The following is a 21332-nucleotide window of genomic DNA, read 5'->3' as shown; positions in this document are numbered from 1 at the left end:
TCTGGGTTGCAGCGTTATCTTGCCTGAGCAAGTCTGTCTCAGCAACATTTAACTGCTTTTCCCACCTCCAACTCTGCCTGGACCCTAATCACTTATTTACCATGTATGTGAGAAAACCACTGAAACAGTGCTGACTCTCTAAGCAAGGTCCTAAAATGTCTGCACTGGCCTGCACAGCAAGGAGAATCCTTGTAAATAATAATACACATAGAGGACTGCATGGATCTGACATGAAGCTACACCTTTGTCAGCCCTGACGGGATTACCTACTCCAAGTTCATCCCTTGGAGGCGACCATTAGGAACCTGTTTCTGTCACTCCTATGAACTTCAGGCCACAATCTCCACCTTTTCTTCATTATCCTCTTTCCGCACTGGCTAGCCAGCAATTTGGTGACTTTATGTTGAACAAATGTGTTGAAATCCTGAAGAATTACTCTTAGCATAACCTCTGAAGAGTACCATGGTACTACCCCAGGACGTGAAACACAGAGATTATTCTTATACTGATTTGCAATTTTCCTAAAGATAAGGCCAGGAATTCGCTATGCAGAGCCCACCACCAGCAGACCGGCACTGTCAGCCCCTCAGGACCGGCGGGCAGCATCCCACCACCGCGCACTCCTCAGCCCCCAGCTCCAGAGGCAGCTTTCGCCCTGCTCTCCCCTCCCAGCGCCTGCAGCCGACCCTGCCCGCCCAGGCCTCTCTTCTCCGCAAAGCAGGGCGCCAGGAAACGCCGGCAGCGCCTCCTCTGAAGTGTTTTGGCGGCCATTTTCGCCCCTACTCCGTTCAGCACCGCTCCCCGCAGCAGGCCGGTGCCGGGCGCCTCAGGGCGGCGGGAGGTACAGGAGAGAAGGCACGCACCACAGGACGGCCGCCCCTCGGTGCCCCCTCCTCCGGGGCGGGGGCAGCGCTTGCGCGGTGGGGCTGACGGCCGCCGAAACTTTGGGGGCACGTGGAGCGCGGAGTAGGACAGCGGTGGGGACAGCCTGTCCCGCAGACGTTCCGGGAGTCCCGCCGTGCTCGGCCGCTGCCTCCTCGCCCTCGCCATGGCCCCCGCCGAGATCCTCAGCGGAAAGACAGTCTCCGCGTACGTACCCCGGGGCCGCCTGCCCTTCCCGCCATGCGCCCGGCGCTGCGCAGGGTGGGAGTTTCTCGGGCGGGGAAACTCTGTGGGGAGCCGCGGCGGATTTTTAGCCTTCGGGATGGCCGCGATCCAGAAGGAAACTGGCGCAGCTGGGGGCGTCCCGGCGGGCTCAGCCTTGTGGGTCAGGGGAGTGGGGCTGTGGTGGCCTTTGCTCTGGCTCAGCTGCCGGGATGAAGCGTTTTGAAGACACCCTGAAGCTTTTTCGCTATGTTGCATTCAAAGCTCACTTCTTTCTGGCTGGAAACAGTGGGAGCTATTTAACGAAGGAAGTGTTAAAGGTCTTCAGAAGAACGTGAAGTGCTGTTGTGGCTGTCTTGCCCCCAGAAACCCAGCCAGTGTGTCTGCTTGGGCCAGCATCAGCCCTGCAGAGCGGCTTGTGACCGCTCAGCATCTCTGGGCCAAGATAAGTGCCCAGGCAGGTGTGAAGCGATTGGCTGAAGTACTACGGGGTTTGTGTGTTTATTCGGCGGTCTTGGGGTGCTTTACGAGCAGGAGTTGGGAAACAGTGCTTTGGGTATGGTCTCTGTGTCCATATTGTGCAGGCATTGGTCACCCCTTTTTAAAGCAAGATAAATTAATCCATGTATTGGATAATGTCAAGATGAATGTTCACAAGTGTCCTGCCAGAGGTGTTTGAAAGATTTGGCAGATCCCGAAGGAAAAGGCTTTCTTCTGCTTTTCAGTTTTTACTTAGCTGGCAAACTCTGAGTATAGGTGACCCTGCATTGTGTCTTTTAGTTTGCTTATTTCTCCTACTGCTGCTATACATACATATCCAGTAAGAAAGCTAAATGAATTCCCCTAACCCTAGGAAAATGCAGTGTTTAGCAAAGGGTAACACTTCTCTTATATTCTGTGCAAACACAGTTTGGATAGGTAGATTTGTTGGGTGCCTCCTCTCTATAACCAGGGAATTTGGACGCAAAGTATACATTTGAAATGTTCTAAAGGAATCTCGGAAAAGTTATTAGACTTGATCTTAGGTATTGCTATGTACAACACATCTACATCTAACTGACAGTGGAGCATCTCTGAAAAGTAAGCCTAATGGGTCTTGAATCTGAATATCCATGAGGAAAGGCTGCTTGCATAGTTTTTGCCCAGCAGTTTTTGGGCCAGTACTACTTGGGGGTTGCAGTCTCTCAGTCTTGTGTGCTTCATTACACCTTACGCTTTTGGCCAGCATGCTCTGCAATGCCTATGTGTGGTGCTGGTGGTACTTAATGACTTGCCTGTTGCAGGTTTCCTTTTTCTGGCATAGAAAGTGCACCTGAAGCGTAATGCGTCCTTTCAAGCTACATATTATTGCAATTTTAGAGTGACTAGAAATCTGGAAAGACACAGGCTTGGGTACAATGAGTGTGTTTTGGAGGTATTCTGAGCATTCACCTTAAAACTTCAAGTTTCCTTGACAGTTCATATTGCATTACTTACTTTCTTTAAATTTATAGATACAGTGGTGATCTTTTTCATTTCTGTTTTCTGTATTATAATAGTAGTTGTTTGCAGAGATGAGGACCTTTGTGATTTGCAAATAACTAGGAAGAGGCATAAGCTTTTAATAGGCACATACAGGAGAAAGGATTGCTTAGTGTCCAGGACATCTCTAAGATGTTTAGCTGAAGCCTGTTTTCCAAAGGCATCAAATCTTGACCTGAAGAGAACACAAAAAAAATAATTGTAGCTGTATAGCTGTCCTTCTTCAATTCCTTTATTTCTGCTGTATTTATGTCCAGTATAGCAAAACCATTGTGTGCTCCACAGGAATGGGCCTTACCATATAAGTGCTTTTTCCTAGAGGAGTACTTGAAGTTGGCATGAGGAAATGGGTTATCTGCCCTGCAGATACCTGTCCCTCTCTTCCAGGCCCTCTAGAGAAGTGCTGGTCCAGAGGATTCTCATTGTCCAGAGTTCACCTTCAGGCCGAGTCTGGCAGCAGCAGCAGAAGCGATAGGCATCTGTTTTTTCTTGGAATTTTCAACTGAATTGCCTGTTGTAGAAGGGCGGTGTTTCTGACTTTACATCTACTGCAAAATCTTGCCAGCTGCTGTCTTGTAGGGAGTGTTTTTTCTTACACTTTTCTTGATTAAAGTAAGTCAGTCAGATATTAACAAATGAGGTGAATCAATCAAGTAGTATTCTAGCTACTTATATCTGCGTTTCTGTGTGTGTTTTAAATCAAAACTCCTAAGTACTGTGAACTTTCTTCTGCCACCAAGCACCCCTTCCCCAAAGAGGTAAAAAAAAAAAAAAACCAAACCTAATTCAGAGTTGTGCTAGTTATTTAAACACAAATCAGGTAGATAGTGGCATTCTTATTTTTGTGATATATGTAGAGAGAATAAACACTTTGAGAGAGAGAGCGAACTTCCTTGTCTCTATAAATAAGGAAATCTTGATAAGGAGATACAGCTAGTTCACACCTAAAAAGTCTTGGAAGACTTGGAAGAGGTACAAAGGAAAATAGGCATTTTCAGTGGCTTTGAGTATTACCTGTGAGGATAGTAAATGTGGTTATATTGTGCATGTGAAGGAGAACATACAGGGCAGCAGACATTGTGGTGTGTGTAGGATTTGTTGTTTAAGTTAATGTTTCTCTTGCTAAGCCTGCTTCTTTCAGTAGAAACTGTTCTTTTATTACTAATATTCCCTTAAAATAAAAATACTGTTTCTTTGTCTGAAATAGATACTCAGAGCAAAATGTTGTAGTGGCTCTTCTTTACAGTTTATGTCTACTGCAGTGTGCAGTGTGTTCAGGCGTTATCTGAATGCCCAGGGTTGGAAACCCCTGGCTTGGCCCGAATTGGTTGATAGCACCAGGAATGGACCAGTGTTCCTGGTCTGGACAAGTGGCTAAGGAGTTGTGATGGCAAGGAAGACTTAACACCCCTCCCAGTCCCAAGGGATGGGCCAGGTGGTGCTTTGAGTTTAAAGTACCGTTAAGGTACTGGATATAGCGATGATCAGGCTCAGCTTATACCTGCAGGTAGCAGTGCAGTAAAGGCAACTCCTCAGCTTTTTCAGACTGGGCCTCAAAAGGGTTTTTTTGGAGTTCCTATTGAAACTCCAGCTAAATCTAGTCTGAATGGAAAAAACATCCCCAATCTGTGAGATGTCATTTACCAGATCCTAGCCAGAATGTTTCAGGCAGGCACTGAAAGGTACCACACTGCGGATGTGCTAAGTTAAAGTGAACTGCGTGGTTCGGTACCTCTCAGTGCCACCGAGTAGCCCCAAATATGAGCAAGAACCCCTTGTGTTAGGTGCTATACAGACACAGAATTAAATAAATGGGACCTTGCTCCAAAGAGGTTACAGGCTAGGAGAAAATATTGTCTGGTGAACAAGAAGACCACAGTGCTGCAATCTGTGCACATCAGCACCAGGTTACATGGAAAGGGGGAGTCCTAAGGGAAAGAACGTGTAGGGGACTGCCATGTCCCCTTTGTGGAAAGAAGGAAACTTGATATCACTCTTCGTAAAGACAGACCATTGTAGATATGGCCTAGAGTATTGTCTGGAGTGCTTGCAGCCCCACAAAGGTGGATTGAGTCGTTATCTATTTCTCTTATGTTTTCGTCTGATTAAATCACCTGATAGTTGGGTGTTGTACGTGGGTTTGGGATGCAGATCCAATTGGTGTGATAGATGTTGCAGCATGGGAAGCTGGTCATGACACAATTCATGGTATTGTAACTCATGTTTGGGGCAAACTCTTCTGTCTTAAGTTTTAAAGACTCAGCTTTATGTGAAACTTAAACTCTGTCGTTCTGTTGGCAGCCAGCCACATTTGAGAAGTTCCTCAGATGCTGCCTATCCCATCCCCTATGGATAATTGCTTCTTCAGCTCAGCCATTGTGTAGCCCTCCTTGGATTAGTGTTCTGGACATGATGAAAAAGCATCTAAAAAAGCAAAAGCATCTTCATGTATTTATCTGGCCTGAAAAGTGCTCATGCAAGTATTTGAGCTGACACAACCAAGGGAGTGGTTAAAAACCTTGGGAGCCTGGAAGTGGTAGCAAATAGCAGGCAGTTCCCCCTGGAGATAATGACAGTGTGCCAGGATCATGCAGCAGACTTGTGAACTGGTTCCAGCTCTGTTGTCTAAATGGTGTCTTCCCTCAACTGGAGCCATCTGTTGAATTACCTACCAGCAGTGTTCAGACAGACTTTCCCAAGGCATTTCCCATCCCAGTGCCACTCCACTGGGACAGCCGACTTGTGACTTGCCCCAGGAGAGACTCCTCTCTGTCTCTTTTTTGGGGTACCAGTAGGATGTTTTGTGGCATGCTTGCTTGCAGCTTCTTCACAGTATCTGAAGATAATGCAGTTTTCCTGCTAGCTAGGACATGGCGCCATGGTGGTTTGGAGAAGGGGAAGCTTGTCTGTTCACGCTGTAGTTGTTTTTGTCATGGTGGCAACAGAAAGTGACAGTGGCAGTGCTGCAGGCTGTAAGGAGGACTTGGCTGTAGGGACAACAACTCTGACCTGGATGGTGCAGGAGCTGGGGAGGACCATCAGCCTTATATGGCCGTTTCTGGAGGGCTGCAACCAGAGCATTTCTGATTCACGTTTCTGTAACCTTTGGGGAATCTGTGATCCAGGCAGTGAGGCCAAACTCTCCTCTTTGGGGGCAGGCCTCTTCTAGAGCATTGTTGTCTCTGAGGAGGTACTTGCCAGATCATATGTTTGGCCCTATTCACATAGACTCTGGACCTTATTACTCACAGAAGGGACAGAAACACAGCCTGGCATCATCTTCAGTCTGGTGAGGGGTATGCTCACCACCCGAGCTGTTGCACGTACATAATCCCATTGGTGTGGTGGGATCTGCCTGAGGAGGCACTGATAGGGGAGCTGTGCTGCTCTCTCCATTTACAGCAGAGCTGGAGGAGTGTGGTTTGTCATTTGCCGTTCTGGGAAATTCACTTAATGAATTCAAATTTAGCTCACTGTTGCAGTCTAGAGAAAGAAAAGCTGACAAGTTCTTTAATCTTTGGAGCTGGCTTTTGCACTGTATGCTTAGAGCCATGTGCGTCCTTAACCTTGTGTGGACCCTGGACCCTTGTTTGCAGTGTTGAGCTTGTTTGTGGAAGAGCGTGGGGGCACAGGAGAGGTCTTAGCGTCAGAGGGAAGGCTTTTGGAGAAACAGCCACATACAATTGCAACTTTATGTTTGAAGACTTAAAAGTGTTTTTATACAGCTAGTAAAAACAATGTTGATTTATCAATATGAACTTTTATCTTTTTGAAGACCACAATAGGATTTTGCAAACTGTATCACAAAGTAGCAGCTGGCTTGCAAAGATTATTTCGTAATGTATTTGTAAATCTGCAGAGTTAAAACAAGGATTATTTTTTTTCCTTAGTTTTCTCTCAAACCTTTGCACCTGTGGCTTTTGTGGTAACTAGAGAGCAGTGGTACGTAACGCTAGGTGGCTGTCTAACAAGTGATTTCTCGATTCAGGGCTCCTAGAGCAAATCAGCGCTGGCAGCACCACTTGGTGTGTTTGTGCATGGTACCTCTTTCTCTTTTTTTTTTTCTTTCTCTTTTTTTTTTTTTTTGTAGCTGAAGGGGAAGTGAGCTAGTGCTTAATTACAGAAAATGACAGCAATATAATATGTGAGCAGTCATGGCTGCTGGGAGTGAAAGCACACCACAGCCCTGCCTTAAAGAGGACAGAGGAAAACTAAACCCTCAGGTGGGCTTGTTTCTCCTCCACTGAGAAGACTGGATTAAAAGTAAAACCCAGACCTCAGACCTTTTCCAGTTGACTGTCCCTTATGAGGGCTTTACTGGGTCAAAAATTATGATGCATTTCACATTTATTTACATCTGTTTTTGTTTGCAGGCCACAAACCAGTGCTGTGCCTTCCTTACTGGAACACCGGAGGCTGTTCTCAGAAATAGCTCCCTCAGAGCTGGCCACGTGCAGTGGGTTTCTGATGCTCCTTGAGATCGCTGTGGTGGTGTTATGTGCTGCTCATGAGCTCAGTCCCTGTTGCGTCTGCAGCTGTAGGCTTGGTGCCTTCTCTAGGGGCTTACAGCTGGAGCGTAAGGAGAGGCAGTTGATTTTGCCACCCGGCAGATGAACTTTTGTTACTTCAGCACAAAGAAGTGCTAGGACAAGGCTGATGAGTTCAAAAAACTGTGTCATAGCAAGCCAGTCTTTGTGTCAAGTCTTTTACAGAGGTGATAGCTAAAGGAAGTTTAGGAACTACTATTTCTTAAGTAAAATTGAAAACAATCTCTTTTACCAAAGCTTAAGAGACTTCGAACAGCTTGGCCAAACACAAACACCTATAATTACTCTGACCCTGCTCCTCAGGTGCAGCAGAGCTCTGACTGTGTGATTCAGAATGCAGCAGGAGAGACGCATGATGTGGGACAGAGCAGGAGGCTGCGCGATTCCCCAGAGATGGGACTTAGAACAGCCTGAGGGCTGCTTCTGGCTGGGCCAGCTGCAGCCATCCTCTGGGATCAGTGCTGCTGGGTTGCAGCAGAGCCATGTGCTGCTCCCATTTCCCTTTCTTCATGCCTCTGGCATTTCTGATTTGGAGCTCATAGTTGCAGGGTAGAGTTGGCTTCACTGGCTGTCATCCTGGAATTTCCCTATATGGCAGGAATTGCAGCCTCCCAGCTGGGCATCAGCTACTTACTGTGTCCCTGTACCCTCACTGTTCACATTTTTAATGAACTGGCACCAACAGCATCTCCTCCAGTCTGCAAAGTCTGGTTCCACTTGGGAAGTAGCGGACCTTGTGGTATTGATTTGAGGGTAGGTGAGCACAAGGAGACCATCTGTGTTTTAAACAGTAGGGTGTTTGGAGCAGGGCGGATTTGCTAAGCGTGATGGTAGTGGCTTCTGATCTCTTTGAGAAGAGTGGGTGGGACATGGGCTGGAAATCATATGGAAGAGGACAGACTTGTCAAGTCTCTAGTGTCCTGTGAGGTTTGCTTACCTGGCTTTTGCCTCTGAGTATCTCTACATTTGCAGTGAACTGCCACAGCCTCCTTTCAGTGCCATGAGCCCATCAGATGGGCACGACTGGTCAGTTCTCTCTGAGCCCCAGCTGCTTCTGGTGAGGAAACAGAGCAGTGGTGCTGGGGCTGCGCCCGGGCTTTTGGCAGAATTTCAAATTTGAAAGAGCACGTTGGGCCTGGCACCAGGATCTTCCCCACCACCTTCCCTGGTAAAGTATCATGCACTAGGGGCCAGACTGATTGAGAAATTAGAGAGGAATGAAAGGCTGGGGAGGGTGGTGGCAGTGGCTTTTGAGCTGTCTGTGACTAATCTGTCAGTGATGGATACTTGTTATCTCTAAAACATTGCGTTGTAAACTGAGTATGAGTTGACATCTGAGCTAGATTAACTAATCAGTGAATCCTCTCATGCTTCCACTTCAAAGTTTTGTTTTAATAATTGTATCCTTCAACTTGTCTTCACTGAAGAGTTGACCTAAGCTGTGTACCAGGGCTTAGCTAATTTTCCTTACTGCTTTTCTTCTGTCCACCTCCCATTCTCCTTCCTGCTCCCATGGAAAAGTCTTTGCCCTGTTTGGAAGCTCTCGGGCTGGGGGCATTTTCTCACATGAGTGTTGGCAAGCTCAGAAGCAGACTGGAGGCAGGAAGGTGGGTGTAGGACTGCAGCCTACCCAGCCTGGGTTAGGCCAAGCAGGCAGGAAATAGAAACACATAGTATTGACTAACTGTAGAAGGCTTGTATCTTTGGGTACCTCCTGTTTATTTAGCCATTTTCCAGAGTTTTACCATTGTAGATTCATGATCCTTTACCAGGACAGCATGTGTGACAGTGTTGACTGGTGCCTGTGGGAAGACAAGTAGATTTGGTACAGCACATGTGGAAGGAGGATTTGCATTTGAGTAGGGAGTTTGAAATCCCAGGAATTTCCATGCCAAATTTTGTACTTTTTCTTTTACCCTTGTATCCTATGAAGCCGTGAAAAGGAGGGTAAAGACGCACAATGTGAACTTATTCAAATTTTTTAAATTTTTTTTTTAAGTTTGAATGAAAATTCCAAAGTGTCTTAGTGATTTATGGACATTAATCTTACTTGGAGATTGCTGGGACTTGTGTACTCATGGCATAAGTATGTGTTTGTCAGTTTGCCCATTTGTCATCTTTTCAACTCCTGACTTATCACTGTATGGTAATTCAGCCCCTTGGTTAACTACTACCTTGTGTTTTTTTTTCCCCTCTTCAGACAAGTGAGAGAGAGACTAAAGCAGCAAGTTCTTGAGATGAAAGAGAAATTTCCAGGCTTCAGACCAGGACTCGCAATTTTGCAGGTATTGTTTTCTTTAATGACAACTACAGAAAATCTGTGTTGCTTTGCTGTGGTAAGTGCACAGCTGATGAGCTTCATCAAAGCTGCCTTGTAATGGCAACATTTTATAAGGAATAGAAGAGCAGAGGTCCCTGTGGGATGATAACACAGTCCTGTGATGTCTTTTCCCCAAGTACTGGAGCCCAGAAACATTTGGGGGTTTTGGGGTTCATTTTGTATTTTTTCTTTCATCAGACCCTTGCAGTTCTCTGAGCATTATGTTTGTAAAATGGTGAAAGTGGGCTTCTTGCCTGTTAAGAGGAAGCAGCACTTGTAGACTTTATTCCCAGTCTCTGCATTTGTGTGATCCTCAAAGCCTGTCAGCTTTCAGAGATGTGTTTGTACCAGAAATCTTTGAAATGGGGCGTTTATTAAGGGATTTGGCCTGCTGTTAACATTGCAACGTGGAGAGAGAAGGGAGGGAGGGTGGGGAAAAAAACCAACTGAAATCACCTTTGGCCAAGAAGACTTTGAGTGCAGGGGATGGAACAAAATCCCATTGCTGAATTTGGTGTCTGTCAGAAGTGTGAGTAGGTGCTAGGGTCTACACAGAAATGCTTGCGGAGGAAAAAAAGCACTCATCAGTATAGGGTTTTGGCCTGTGTTTGGCAGAATTAAGGTGATTTTTTTTTTTCCCTTGCAGCTATAAAATTTGGGGGGGGGGGTCTGTTTTTCTTTTCCATTAGCTTCAAGAAGACCATCTCTACAGAAGACTTATCTACAGAAGTTTAGAAGGAAAGAGGAAGGTCTTTTATTTAAAATTTAGTAAGGGATGCTTTGATGGAAGTTGCCAATCTGCTGACGTTCTAACCTGTCTTCAAAAACTGTTGTCTTGTAGTGTTACTGGATTTTTTTTCTTGGTTGACCTGTGTTCTCTTCAATCCTGGGTTGTCTCAGAGTCTTGTACAACCTGTTTGCTCTTTGGCTCTCTGACGCTTTTGTAAGCTACCAAACAGTCTGGGCTTGGAGTTCATCTCCTAATACTGTCTATTTTTCAGTTAAGTCAGGAGAATTAGCTATTTCTGATATGTAGCACCCCACACAATATGTGCTCTTTTCTTGGGAGGTATCTGGTGTCCTCTGAGCTCGAAGAATAAATCAGTTAATCTTTATTTTTCATCCTGTGGTCAAGAATGTCCTCTTTTGCACAATATATGTGGTCAGTTTGCTGACGTCTCCCGGTGCCCACTCTCTTCCTTCTTTTCTGCCCTGTATGAGGCAGACCTTTTCCTAAACCCAGCAGACTTTAAAGGGGAGACAGCCCCTTTGTTTAACCGTAGGGAAGAACCACCAGTGTATGCTGGGTGATCAGGTAACAGTCACCCCTGCAGCTTGTAATCTGTGTGAGAACCAGGGATAGCTACCAAGTTATCAGGGAACGGGGTTCCAAGAGTTTGCTAATCAGCTTTTCCTTATTTGCCCTCTGTTTTCTTACGGTTACAAGGACTATTGCCTTTAACAAAGCATACTGGATGTTGCAAGCGGTCTTCTGAAATGCAGTTGTGCTGTAATCACCCAATACTGCCAAAAACTACAGGCATTTGTTCCATTTGCTGCTTTCTCTTTGTGCATCACTTTGTTCTTGTTTTATTGGTTTTTCTTTGGCAGGAAAATTCTCAGGGTACAGAACAGTAGTGGAAGAAATCTCTCCATCAAAGCACATGTATGTGCATAAAATTAAGATTCCTGGGTATCAGAGGCCCAACTTTTCTGAAAGCCTTAATCAGATAATTGGATGTTATCAGCACCTGCTGATCATGTTAATTAGCTAGAGATTTAACTTTCTCAGATGAGATGGCAGGCAGTATTTTCTGCTGTGGAGAACACTGTGTTTCTAAGGTTTTTCAACAGGTGTAAATAGTGTTTATGCAGGAGATCAGACAACTTGTCTTTAACGGCTTCTTACTTGAAAGAACACTTTCTTCTTAGCTCCAGCTACTCATCGCCTCTAAGAGTGTGTTTTACAGTTATTCAGGAATACCTCTGTCTCCTTAGTATAGCTCAAAGGAAGCTAAGGGTTAAGCCCATCTCAGCCTGTGACTGGGTCTCTCTTCTGCAGTGTGACTCAACTGTCTTTTCATCCTTAGGTTGGAAATCGGGATGACTCGAATCTCTACATTAACATGAAGCTGAAGGCCGCTGCTGAGGTAACGGCCAAACTCTTAATATTTCTTTTTACCCTCCTACAGTAGGTCAAATCTGAATATGAAAAAAAAGATGTAAATTGAATAGTTTCATGTAAGCTTTTCCCGTGTTGGAGAAACCAGTGTTGGCCTGAACCCTTTGTTACAAGGAAGTAGTATAGGTGTGTTACCTGACACTTAGCCAAGTGGGGTAACAACAGTGTGGGCTGGTGCCGCTTCTTGTGTGATCATCTCCTAGATTACATGTGTCTGAAGTCCTGATGCTCCATCTTTCCTGACTTGTGGCCATGTGCTTATCTTCCCTGAATGACTTGTAACTGCACTTGCCTTGCATCTCTCGCCAAGTGATGCAATACATGCTACAGCAGAGCTGGGAACGTAGATGAGTCCCTCTTTCCCTACGTGATAACTGGCATCTTCTCTGCTGGCGTTTCAGGGCAGTATGCTGTCAAGCCAAGATGATGTTGTTCATGTCAAAAGATGAATAGGACAGTTGAGTATGGACCAATCTAAGTGGGCAAAGCACTAATCTTTTTTCTTCTCTTTCATTGATGATATTTCTAAATAATAGGACTGTAGCCACGGGAACAGGAGATAGACCTGGGAAATGTGACAGAATGTAGCTGTGACTGGGCTGGACTGAGAAAATAACCAGATTGATCTCTGATGTCAATTCAGAAATCAGATAACATGTTGGTATTGTCTTTTGCAGATTGGGATCAATGCCAATCACATAAAACTGCCAAACACAGCAACAGAAGCTGACGTAAGTGATGTAGTCGATACTGAAAAAATACATAATTTTGGTCTTGAGCTCAAGAGATGAACTTGTATTTGCCCTTTTTTTATATAAAAAGACTGCTTGCCCATAGATATTAACTCACAAAAAAAGCCTGGGAACCTGCTGAGATTTTTTTATTTTTAAAAGAAAACTAAAACTCTACAATGTAAAATACAGAAACTTTAACAGGTATTTTTCTAAAAATAAAAAATGTGAGTCATTTGTGCTCTTGGGTTGAAAAACTAAACATATTGTGTGTGTGTCTTAATCCAGATAGGATTGTGCTTTTTCCTTTGCATCAGTCGTATTTCAGTTTATCAGCCATTAGGTTTTTCATCTCTACTTCCTTGTAGGTCCTCAAGTGCATTGCCTCTTTGAATGGAGACCCCGCTGTTCATGGCTTTATAGTGCAGCTGCCACTTGACTCTGATAAACCCATCAATACAGAAAAAATAACCAATGCTGTTGCACCTGAGAAGGATGTAGATGGGTAAACTGACTTCACCCCTGGAGAGCATGACAGCTACTCCAGAAAGAAACTTCTTTCCTTTTTTTATTTTTTATTTTTGAATGGTGATCATGAGGCTGGGAATCTTACTTGGCCTTTATTCTTTCAAAATGCAGCTTAAGTAGCATCAATGCTGGGAAACTCTCTAGAGGGGACCTGGGAGACTGCTTTATTCCCTGTACGCCAAAAGGATGCATGGAACTTATCAGGCAGACAGGTAAGGAGGTTTCCATCCATTATTCATGAGTGCAGTAGTCTTCAATAAGAGGAAAAATTATGCACCTCGTGAGGCTATGCTTCACATTGAAACTTTTGTTGAGGTGCCACATTTCATCTCTGCCTTTTCAGACAGGAAAAGAGCTAGTTTTAAAGCAGGCCTTCCTCCTTCCCTCCCAGCTCCGATTCTCTATCACACACAACCCAGAAGAAAAATAGTATCCTGAAGTACCAGACCCAGACTTAAACTGACCAAAAGACTCCAGAGCCGTTTGAGTGAGTTTGTACTAGAATGCACAATGACCGGTTTTTACTTTCACCTAACTTTCTGTGGTGCAGGCATCCAGGTTGCAGGCAAAAGAGCTGTAGTGATTGGTCGCAGTAAGATTGTTGGTGCTCCCATGCATGACCTGCTGCTGTGGAATCACGCAACGGTAACCACATGCCATTCGAAGACCTCAACACTGGCTGAGGAGGTAATGACAGGATGGATGCATAAAGCTGTAGTTACCTGCTGCAAGCCAGTGCTGCCTGCTACATTGCTTCTTGGTGTATTGCTACTCTAAGTCATTGGATCTGGGTCATCTTTCATCTGAAACAGTTTCCCAGTCCTGTTCATTAGATGGTTGTATAAATACTTCTGCTGGAATAGGATCCTGATTATTTTTGGCCCTTAATTAGAGGCTTTTAATCATAACAATAAAATTATTATTTTCATTTTCTTTGGGCAAGTGCTGAGAAAATTCTCAGCATTAAAGAATCATCCCTTCCTAATCTCCAAGTAGTGGCCTGCAAGACAGCATATGTTGGGTTTTTTCCCTCAAAAAGACCAGGTGGTCTTTTGCTTTAATGACTGGGAAATGCTAAACCAAATGTTTTCTCCAGGGGTTTTTTTTTCCCAGTCTATTTTCTATGACTGGGAGTTGGTACCATTTTCCTCTTTAGCAGTGAGAGTGACAGAAATAGTGTGTTGCTGTGCTGCCACCTACTTGGATTTCGTAGAGCAATCAACACTGCCAGGCTCTGTAGGCAAGTATTAAAGCTGAAAAGAGGGTAGGTGTATTTGAATATAACTCACAAGGAAGATCAGAAACACTGCAGTGCTTCGTGCCGTTAAGTTGCTGTTCAATAAGGCCGTCATTAAGTTGATTAACAATTAATGTGCTGATTCTTAATGAAACCTTAAAAATAGTTAATCTCCCTTGAAGATTAAAAGAAAAAATTCTGAGAGGTGGCAGCTTCCTAAGCAAACATGAATGAAACAGTGCAAGAACTGACAAAAAGCTTCAGTCAGAGTCTCTAGCACCAACTTTGTGACCAGATCTGTGAAATTTACTGAGTACTGTCTGAACGAATATTAGTGCTGAATTACAATCAGCTTTCCCTGGAGTTGCATGTTACGCAGTCCTGGACTTAAAAACCACAAGGCAGTGCTGCCACAAATGAAGTGCCACTAGGAGTTCTGTGCAGGGGTTGTTCTTGGCTGCTGTCTGGTGGGTGCACTGAAAAGAGCAGCTGAATATACAGGGATGTTTGAAGGGAGGAGGAGAAGAATATGCAGAAGGCTTTAATTTTATCTAAAAGTAGTCTGTGTGATCCACTTAGGAGTCGTGGAGTAGTTCAAAGGAGGTTCGAAGTGTTGACTAGCAGTAGTTTAGGGTAGGAGTGTGAAAATAGGCCATAATTTCTGGCTGCAGGAATTTGTGCTTGCTGAGGAACTGCCAGCTACCTTTAATTGCTGACAATACCCTTCCATCCCTCCAATGGCAATGGGTGAGCACACAGTTTCACTGCAATTGAAGCTGACCGAAGTTGCTGCTGAAGCAGCTCTGTGTTTTTCCACTGCCAGTGTGATACAGAATTGTTTATTTGGCTTTTTTTATAGGTTGGTAAAGCTGATATCCTGGTGGTTGCAGCTGGTAAAGCTGAAATGGTAAAAGGTGAATGGATCAAGCCTGGTGCAATTGTAATAGACTGTGGAATTAACCATGTGCCAGGTGCGTGGGTAATGTATAAAGAGTGGGGATGTGTTTATTTGTATATAAATGCAGTTGCTAAGTAAGTACATGGATACTGTTTCCTTGGTGTTTCCAGTCAGTGCAGACTTTCTCTTCTAAGTCTGTCTTAAATAATGATGGCAACCTCTGAAGATGCCAGAATAAAAAAAAAAGTTGGTCTGAAGTGCTGTCCTAAAGCAGAGCAGTGGCAGTTTTGTTTCTGCTTTCAGTGAGGCTGATGATCAGTAGAGGAAAGAGGAGGCCTAGGAAATATTACAGCAGAATATCCACATAATTTGCCGCAACTACATAGTGAAGTCTTGCTGCTGTTGTCACTTGTGAGCATGCAGCTTTGCTATCATTACTTTGCAGTTAGATCTGATTAAGCTGTTCTGTTTGAAATACATAAATGCCAAGCAGTCTCTTAAAGTAGCTGTGGATTTGTTGAATCACAACATTAACTTCTTAGACTTGAATGGCTAAGAAGTTTGTCTTGAAACAAAGTGGCTTCTGCAAGAGGGTGACAGTGGCTCTGGCATAGAATAAAGTCCTTGAACATAATGGATTTTAGGGTAGGGTTTCACTTAGCTACTCCTTCCTTATAAAGGAGGAACAGACAGTCTGGCAATTCTGTTTTCATCTAATTTTAAATCCAAATTACAGATATTGAATGATACGGAAAATTAGTCACCATCCAACTATCTCTGTGCTTACACCCACAAGGCTTTTAAAAGGTAGTTTTCATAATTAATCAGTCATTTTGTTGCCATTATTTAATGGGATGTAAAGAAATTTCTGTTCAGCAGTCTTGTTCCTCAAAGATGACACTGAGTTGCATTTAAAAACATTAGTCCTCTGTCTAATTAAAATTAAAAAGTCATCTGCTGTTGCTGTTTGTTGCTCAATGTATTTGTGCCAAGCTACCCAAACTTAGGCAATTTGCCAAAACCCACAGGGTCACTGCTGATTTGCATGAAGCAGAGTGGCTTGGAGCCTCTCCCACTAACATGTTGCAAATAAAACTACCATTGTGTTTCTGACATATGATGGTATGACCTTTTTTTCAGGCTTGATGTGAACTGCATCTCCAAGGATGCATCCCTGTTCCTTTGCAATTAGTCTGCCTTGGGCACTGCACTGAGATCTGAGCTTCTTGTACACTCAGCCCAGTCAGTGTTACATGGCATGCGTAATGGCGTTGTGAGACTCGGTAATCAGGGCTTGATAGAGTAACATGGAAATTGCCAGATTTCAAAATGATGGATGCCACAGACTTTTTTGGGTTTTTTCTGTGGTTTTCTGAAGCTGCTGAGTTTTCTGCCTCTTCCTTCCCTCATAGGTTGTAAAAAAGTTTTCAGATTAATCTTTTGAGAAATCAGTGCCAGAATTGTGGTACTTGCAATGCTACAGAAAGAACGGCAGCTAGTTTGCCAGCTTCTCCAGCTACATCACTGTACAGACAGAATATTGCTGCTAGCTGTGATGGTGCTGGAATATGGCAGGGGAGAAATAGTACTTTTTTTTTTTTTTACATTATTTGTCTTTCTCTCTGCAGTTGGAGAGCTAGTCCAGCAAATATTCTGCATGCCTTATTCCAGGTCTGTACAAATTGCTCTGCTACAGGAAGGGAAGGCAGTGCAGGCAGAGGATATCCCCAGAGATGGCATAGTCCCTGGAGTGTCCCTCTGTGGGTCCTCATGGAGGAAGCAACCCTGTTCAGAATCCTCTGCTGTGGGATTTTGCCTAGCCAACAGAGAACCTTGAACAGTGCTGTATGAGAGCAGCAAAGGAGGATCAGCCTCTGTGGATCTTGGTGCCATGCTCTTCAAACACCAGAGGAGCTAGAAAGATACAGAAAGCCTTGACTTGATGCTCTGTTGATATCTTTGTGTACTGGGAATCAAGCTGGCATCACAGACCTATAAGATCTGATTGTGTTGGATCCCTCATGAAACACCTTTCCCAGTGGTGTCAAGTAAAAGAAGCAGACTGCAAGCAGGCAGTCTCATGTCTTACAGATGAGGGTCATGTATGGTCTGGTGTGCTTGCAGTCCAATATCCACCAGAAACATGTTACAGTTGGATGTACACTGGCACAAGTTTGCTTGGAAGCCATGTGGATAATTGCAGCCCTTGTCTGTGAATTAGCTCTGGTCCAGAAGCTGCAGTCAGGCTGTCTGTCATGCAAGCTGTCTCTGGAAATAGATGGAGATCATCATACCTGTTCATTCCATATGTGTAGGCATGTCCTTCACTTCTTTGATCTCAAAGTCCTTGGATACTCTCTGTCATGTTTTCCAGCTAGCTGGAGAACCTGCTGCACCAAAGAAGACACAGGCACTAGGAATCATTACAGTGTCACTGATACTCTGTGTAACTAGTTTGTTGGGTTTTGGTTGTGGTTTGTTTGTTTTTTTTTTTTTTTAAAGAGTAGCATGATGAATATTGAGAAGGTGAAATTTCTGAGGAGAGACAGAAAGTGTATGTGAGCTTTCCTTCAAAAGAATATTTTAAAGGTAATTGAATATCTCTTAGGTTGTGCTCTGCAGTGCTTGGCACGAGGCAGATGCAGAAGCAGGGACTGGGGGTTTGTTTGGCTTGTGCTCATCACTGTGTCTGTGTAACAGATTTGGCTGTTTGTGTTTGTGGTGCCTAATTCATCGCTTATTTTCATCGTTCTTGGGCCTGGAGTCTTCCTGGCCAGGGTGGCTGGTAAGCCTTCTTGTCATCCTTGGAAGAAAATATGATTATGTTACTTGCCTTTTGCAATGTTAGTTAAACTGGTCTCTAGGCTGCAAGGCCAGATTGGTCTGCAGTTAAGGCAGCAAAGCTGACAGAGGCTGTAGAAACACTGTTCAACAGCTGTGATGTTCAAGCTTTGAACTTTAGGGAAAAGAAGTGTTGCTTAAAACACAAACACAGCAAAATATCCAGGCTGCTAATTGTCAGTAACAATGCAGCTAGAAATTAGTGTTGGCAGGAGCTGCTTCTGCTCCCTCTTTGTTTTTACTATAATCAGCTGTTCAGTTTGGTTTCTCTTGCACTCCTCCCCCTTGCCAAATGTATGTTAAAGTTATTTATCGTGTTCTGTTCACACATACACTTACCGTATCCAATATAATATTTCAAATGTAACAACATAAAAATCTATGTTCAGGTTTTTCATGCTGCTTAAAAAGTTCCCTGGGGTCCTCATATCTGAAATGAGGATCTGCCACTCCAGGAGAAACTTAAATTTCTTTTGGCTTTTTTTTTTTTTAATGTTCTGTCTATAATCAGTGAGTTCCTTAGATGACTGTGCTAGTTTACTAATGTATTTTGTCTTTTTCTCTCTCTTTACGGTGAGCTTAAAGGTCACCACTGGAAGAAGGTGCTATATCTGCTTCTGAATTGTCAGGTCATGTAGTGCAGCAGGATATAGCAATTTTTTTTTTTTTTTTGCCAGAGAGAAAGGAGATTATTCTACTGGAGCTCTCTTAAGCCACCTGTGAGGCTTCTTTTGACAAGACTCTGATTTCTGTGAACTGCAGTATTTACCAGTCCATCATTAGAATGGCGATGAATAATTGAAAAGCTTAGCACTTTCTATCTTCAGTTTCTGTAAAGGCAGGTGATTTTATTCAGTAGTAAGGCCTACATTTCCTTCAAAATGGAACAGACCAAATGTAAACATGGATTTTTGGAACAAGTCAACCATGTTTCTTTTGTCACTTCTCCTAGGCCATTGGTTTTATATCTTCTTCAAATTGGAAACTGTACTATTCAGAGCAGTACAGCAGGAGCTATGAGAGGATGTTCAGGTGACATCTCTATTGTATGTCCCATTTGTGTTTTATTATTGCACAGATATCATACTTGGTCTGTGCTTTGGTCCCCCCCATTTGTTTTGGAGTCATCTTCAGACTGCCTGTGGGCCACAGGCCACTGAGAAAATACTTGCATCCTCAAGGAAAGGGAGCTCTATCTAGTTAGGGATAAATGGTGCTTAGTGGGAAGATATGTTGCATGAGCTGTTGATGCTGTCTGAGTGAAGTATGATGATAACAGCTTCATCTTGTGATGTTGTTTTAACTTTTTATCTTTCTTTACAGCTTTCTGGGTACACAGCTTCTGTTTTGATTACTCCAACAGAGGAAGAGACTTCAGCTTCAGTCAATGCTGCCGCCTCTGTTGTTTTAGTGAAATGTGATGTGTAACTGGATTTTTCCTTAACTCCCCAGACAGCACAAAGGCCAGTGGAAAGAGAGTTGTAGGAGATGTGGCATACAGTACAGCAAAGGAAAAAGCTTCCTACATCACCCCAGTTCCTGGTGGCGTTGGGCCTATGACTGTGGCCATGTTAATGCAGGTACGTGGGCAGACTGTGAGACTGCTGGTTATCACCCCTACATTTGCTTTTGGGATATGTTGCTGCTGACCATCAGCACGCTACTGAAGCAACTGATGCTTCCTTCTTGCTCGTACAGAGGTCTAGTTAGGATTTCCAAGTTCTAGTCCAAACAATTTGGATTCAGTTAACTGAGGAAGAAGATGGACATTAAGGAAATGCTAGGACAGAGAGGTTTTTGTTTGGTGGGGGGCAGGGAAGGCAGGGCTAGAGTGGGGGTTTTGAGTGTGGTCTCTCAAAACAGTGAGAAACAGGCTTGTCTTACAGTGCTGTGGCTGTAATTCTAAAACTATCCGTAGGGTGATTGGATAAAAAGGAGGAGAGTAACAGTGTAAGCCAGCTCACACTGTTTCCTGCTTTGCTTAAGGAACTGTGCTGGCACAGAATACCCCAAAAACTGGAAGATAGATAGGTAGATGGATAGATAGATATGGTGGGGTTTTTTTTCTTTTTAAGAAAACTACAAGCAGAATCTCATTCTAGATTGTTAGCAAATGCTTTAGTCAAAGCACTTTGTGTTAATCCCAGACTGAGATAGATGGAGGGCAAAAGCTTTCTGAGTCTCTTGTTAACCAGCATGGTTCATGCAGTGGTTGTTGCTATAATGCATTTTCATGCTCATTTTAGAGCACAGTGGAGAGTGCACAGCGTTTTCTGGAGAAGTTCCAGCCTGGAAAATGGAACATCCAATATAACCAGCTTAGCCTAAAGGTGCCTGTTCCAAGGTAATGCTTTCAAATGAAGCCACTGGCAGTATTCATGCATTATAATACTCATTTCTGTTCCCAAGCTTTGTGTAATACGGGGCATACATGTATGTAGACTGTAGCTGGCATTGAAGTTTGCAGAGGAGTAGAAAGCAAGCACTGTGAGGCCTTCCAAAGGGAGCAGAGCTAACCTGTGACATATGTTGAAGTGTAGGCTTGGGTCATCCTGATAAAGTTAAGGCGTAAACATGGACTTCCACAGCCTCTTTAGGCCAGCTAGATAGTTGCTGATTCAGCAAATAGCAAGACATTTGTATTTTGAAAAATTTTCAATCTGACATGGCAAAAACCTAGCACCTTGAAGTAGGAGTTGTTGGTGTTGAGTCCCCAAGGAGCGGTTGAAGAATATGCAAAATGCCTGCAAAAAGGCATTCTTGGGTTGGAGGCAGGGGGTGGTGGTTGGTGGGGTTTTTTGTGTTTTTGTTTTCTTTGTTGAGTGGTTGTTTTGGTTTGTGGGGTTTTTTTTTTTTTTTAATGTAAACTCTGAGGATGTGTCTATTCTATTGTAGCCAGTACTGGTGGGATTGATTTATCTAAAATGGGTTAAAGCTTCCCTTTTACAATATAGATTGGGTGTTTGTAGCTTATGCCATCCAGAAGCAGGGAATTTGTGAGAAGTCTTTGACTTATAAATTGATCTTGCTCTCTTTCTTTAAGTGATATCGAAATATCGCAGTCTTATATGCCCAAGCCCATTGATCAAGTTGCACAAGAAGTTGGCCTGCTCCCTGATGAGGTGGAGCTCTACGGCCAAACTAAAGCCAAGGTTCATCTGTCAGCTCTGAAACGGCTGAAGAATCAGCCAGATGGCAAATACGTTGTTGTTACTGGGTAGGTACTTCCTTAACTGAGGCATCACTTTACGTGGTGTCAAGGTGAAAAGAAATGTTATTAGCATGGCTTCTCATTATATTGTCTTTTGGTAAGGTGACTGTATGGGGTGCTCTGGGTTTTAGTAAATCACACCGTGAAAATCTAGTGGTTTGGGAAATAGATTTATTTTTTGTAGCAAATAGCGGGAATGTAGTTTAACATTT

The 21332-nt window shown here is 43.8% G+C and overlaps 1 protein-coding gene across 1 annotated transcript in view; it reads left to right on the top strand.

The window, feature by feature from the left end:
* Positions 1 to 558: 558 nt before the first annotated feature.
* MTHFD1 (methylenetetrahydrofolate dehydrogenase, cyclohydrolase and formyltetrahydrofolate synthetase 1) overlaps positions 559 to 21332 on the top strand; it is a 42649-nt gene continuing 21875 nt past the window's right edge. The window contains exons 1-11 of the mRNA XM_054826286.1: positions 559 to 1089; positions 9373 to 9457; positions 11583 to 11642; positions 12352 to 12405; positions 12774 to 12910; positions 13045 to 13145; positions 13484 to 13620; positions 15030 to 15141; positions 19362 to 19489; positions 20156 to 20253; positions 20953 to 21126. Coding sequence (XP_054682261.1) covers positions 1049 to 1089; positions 9373 to 9457; positions 11583 to 11642; positions 12352 to 12405; positions 12774 to 12910; positions 13045 to 13145; positions 13484 to 13620; positions 15030 to 15141; positions 19362 to 19489; positions 20156 to 20253; positions 20953 to 21126 — 1127 coding nt within the window. The 5' untranslated portion in view covers positions 559 to 1048. The remainder of the gene's footprint in view (positions 1090 to 9372; positions 9458 to 11582; positions 11643 to 12351; positions 12406 to 12773; positions 12911 to 13044; positions 13146 to 13483; positions 13621 to 15029; positions 15142 to 19361; positions 19490 to 20155; positions 20254 to 20952; positions 21127 to 21332) is intronic.

This window comes from Grus americana, chromosome 5, assembly GCF_028858705.1.
Source record: "Grus americana isolate bGruAme1 chromosome 5, bGruAme1.mat, whole genome shotgun sequence".
Taxonomy (NCBI): Eukaryota; Metazoa; Chordata; class Aves; order Gruiformes; family Gruidae; genus Grus; species Grus americana.
This window is presented reverse-complemented; position numbering and strand designations above follow the sequence as displayed.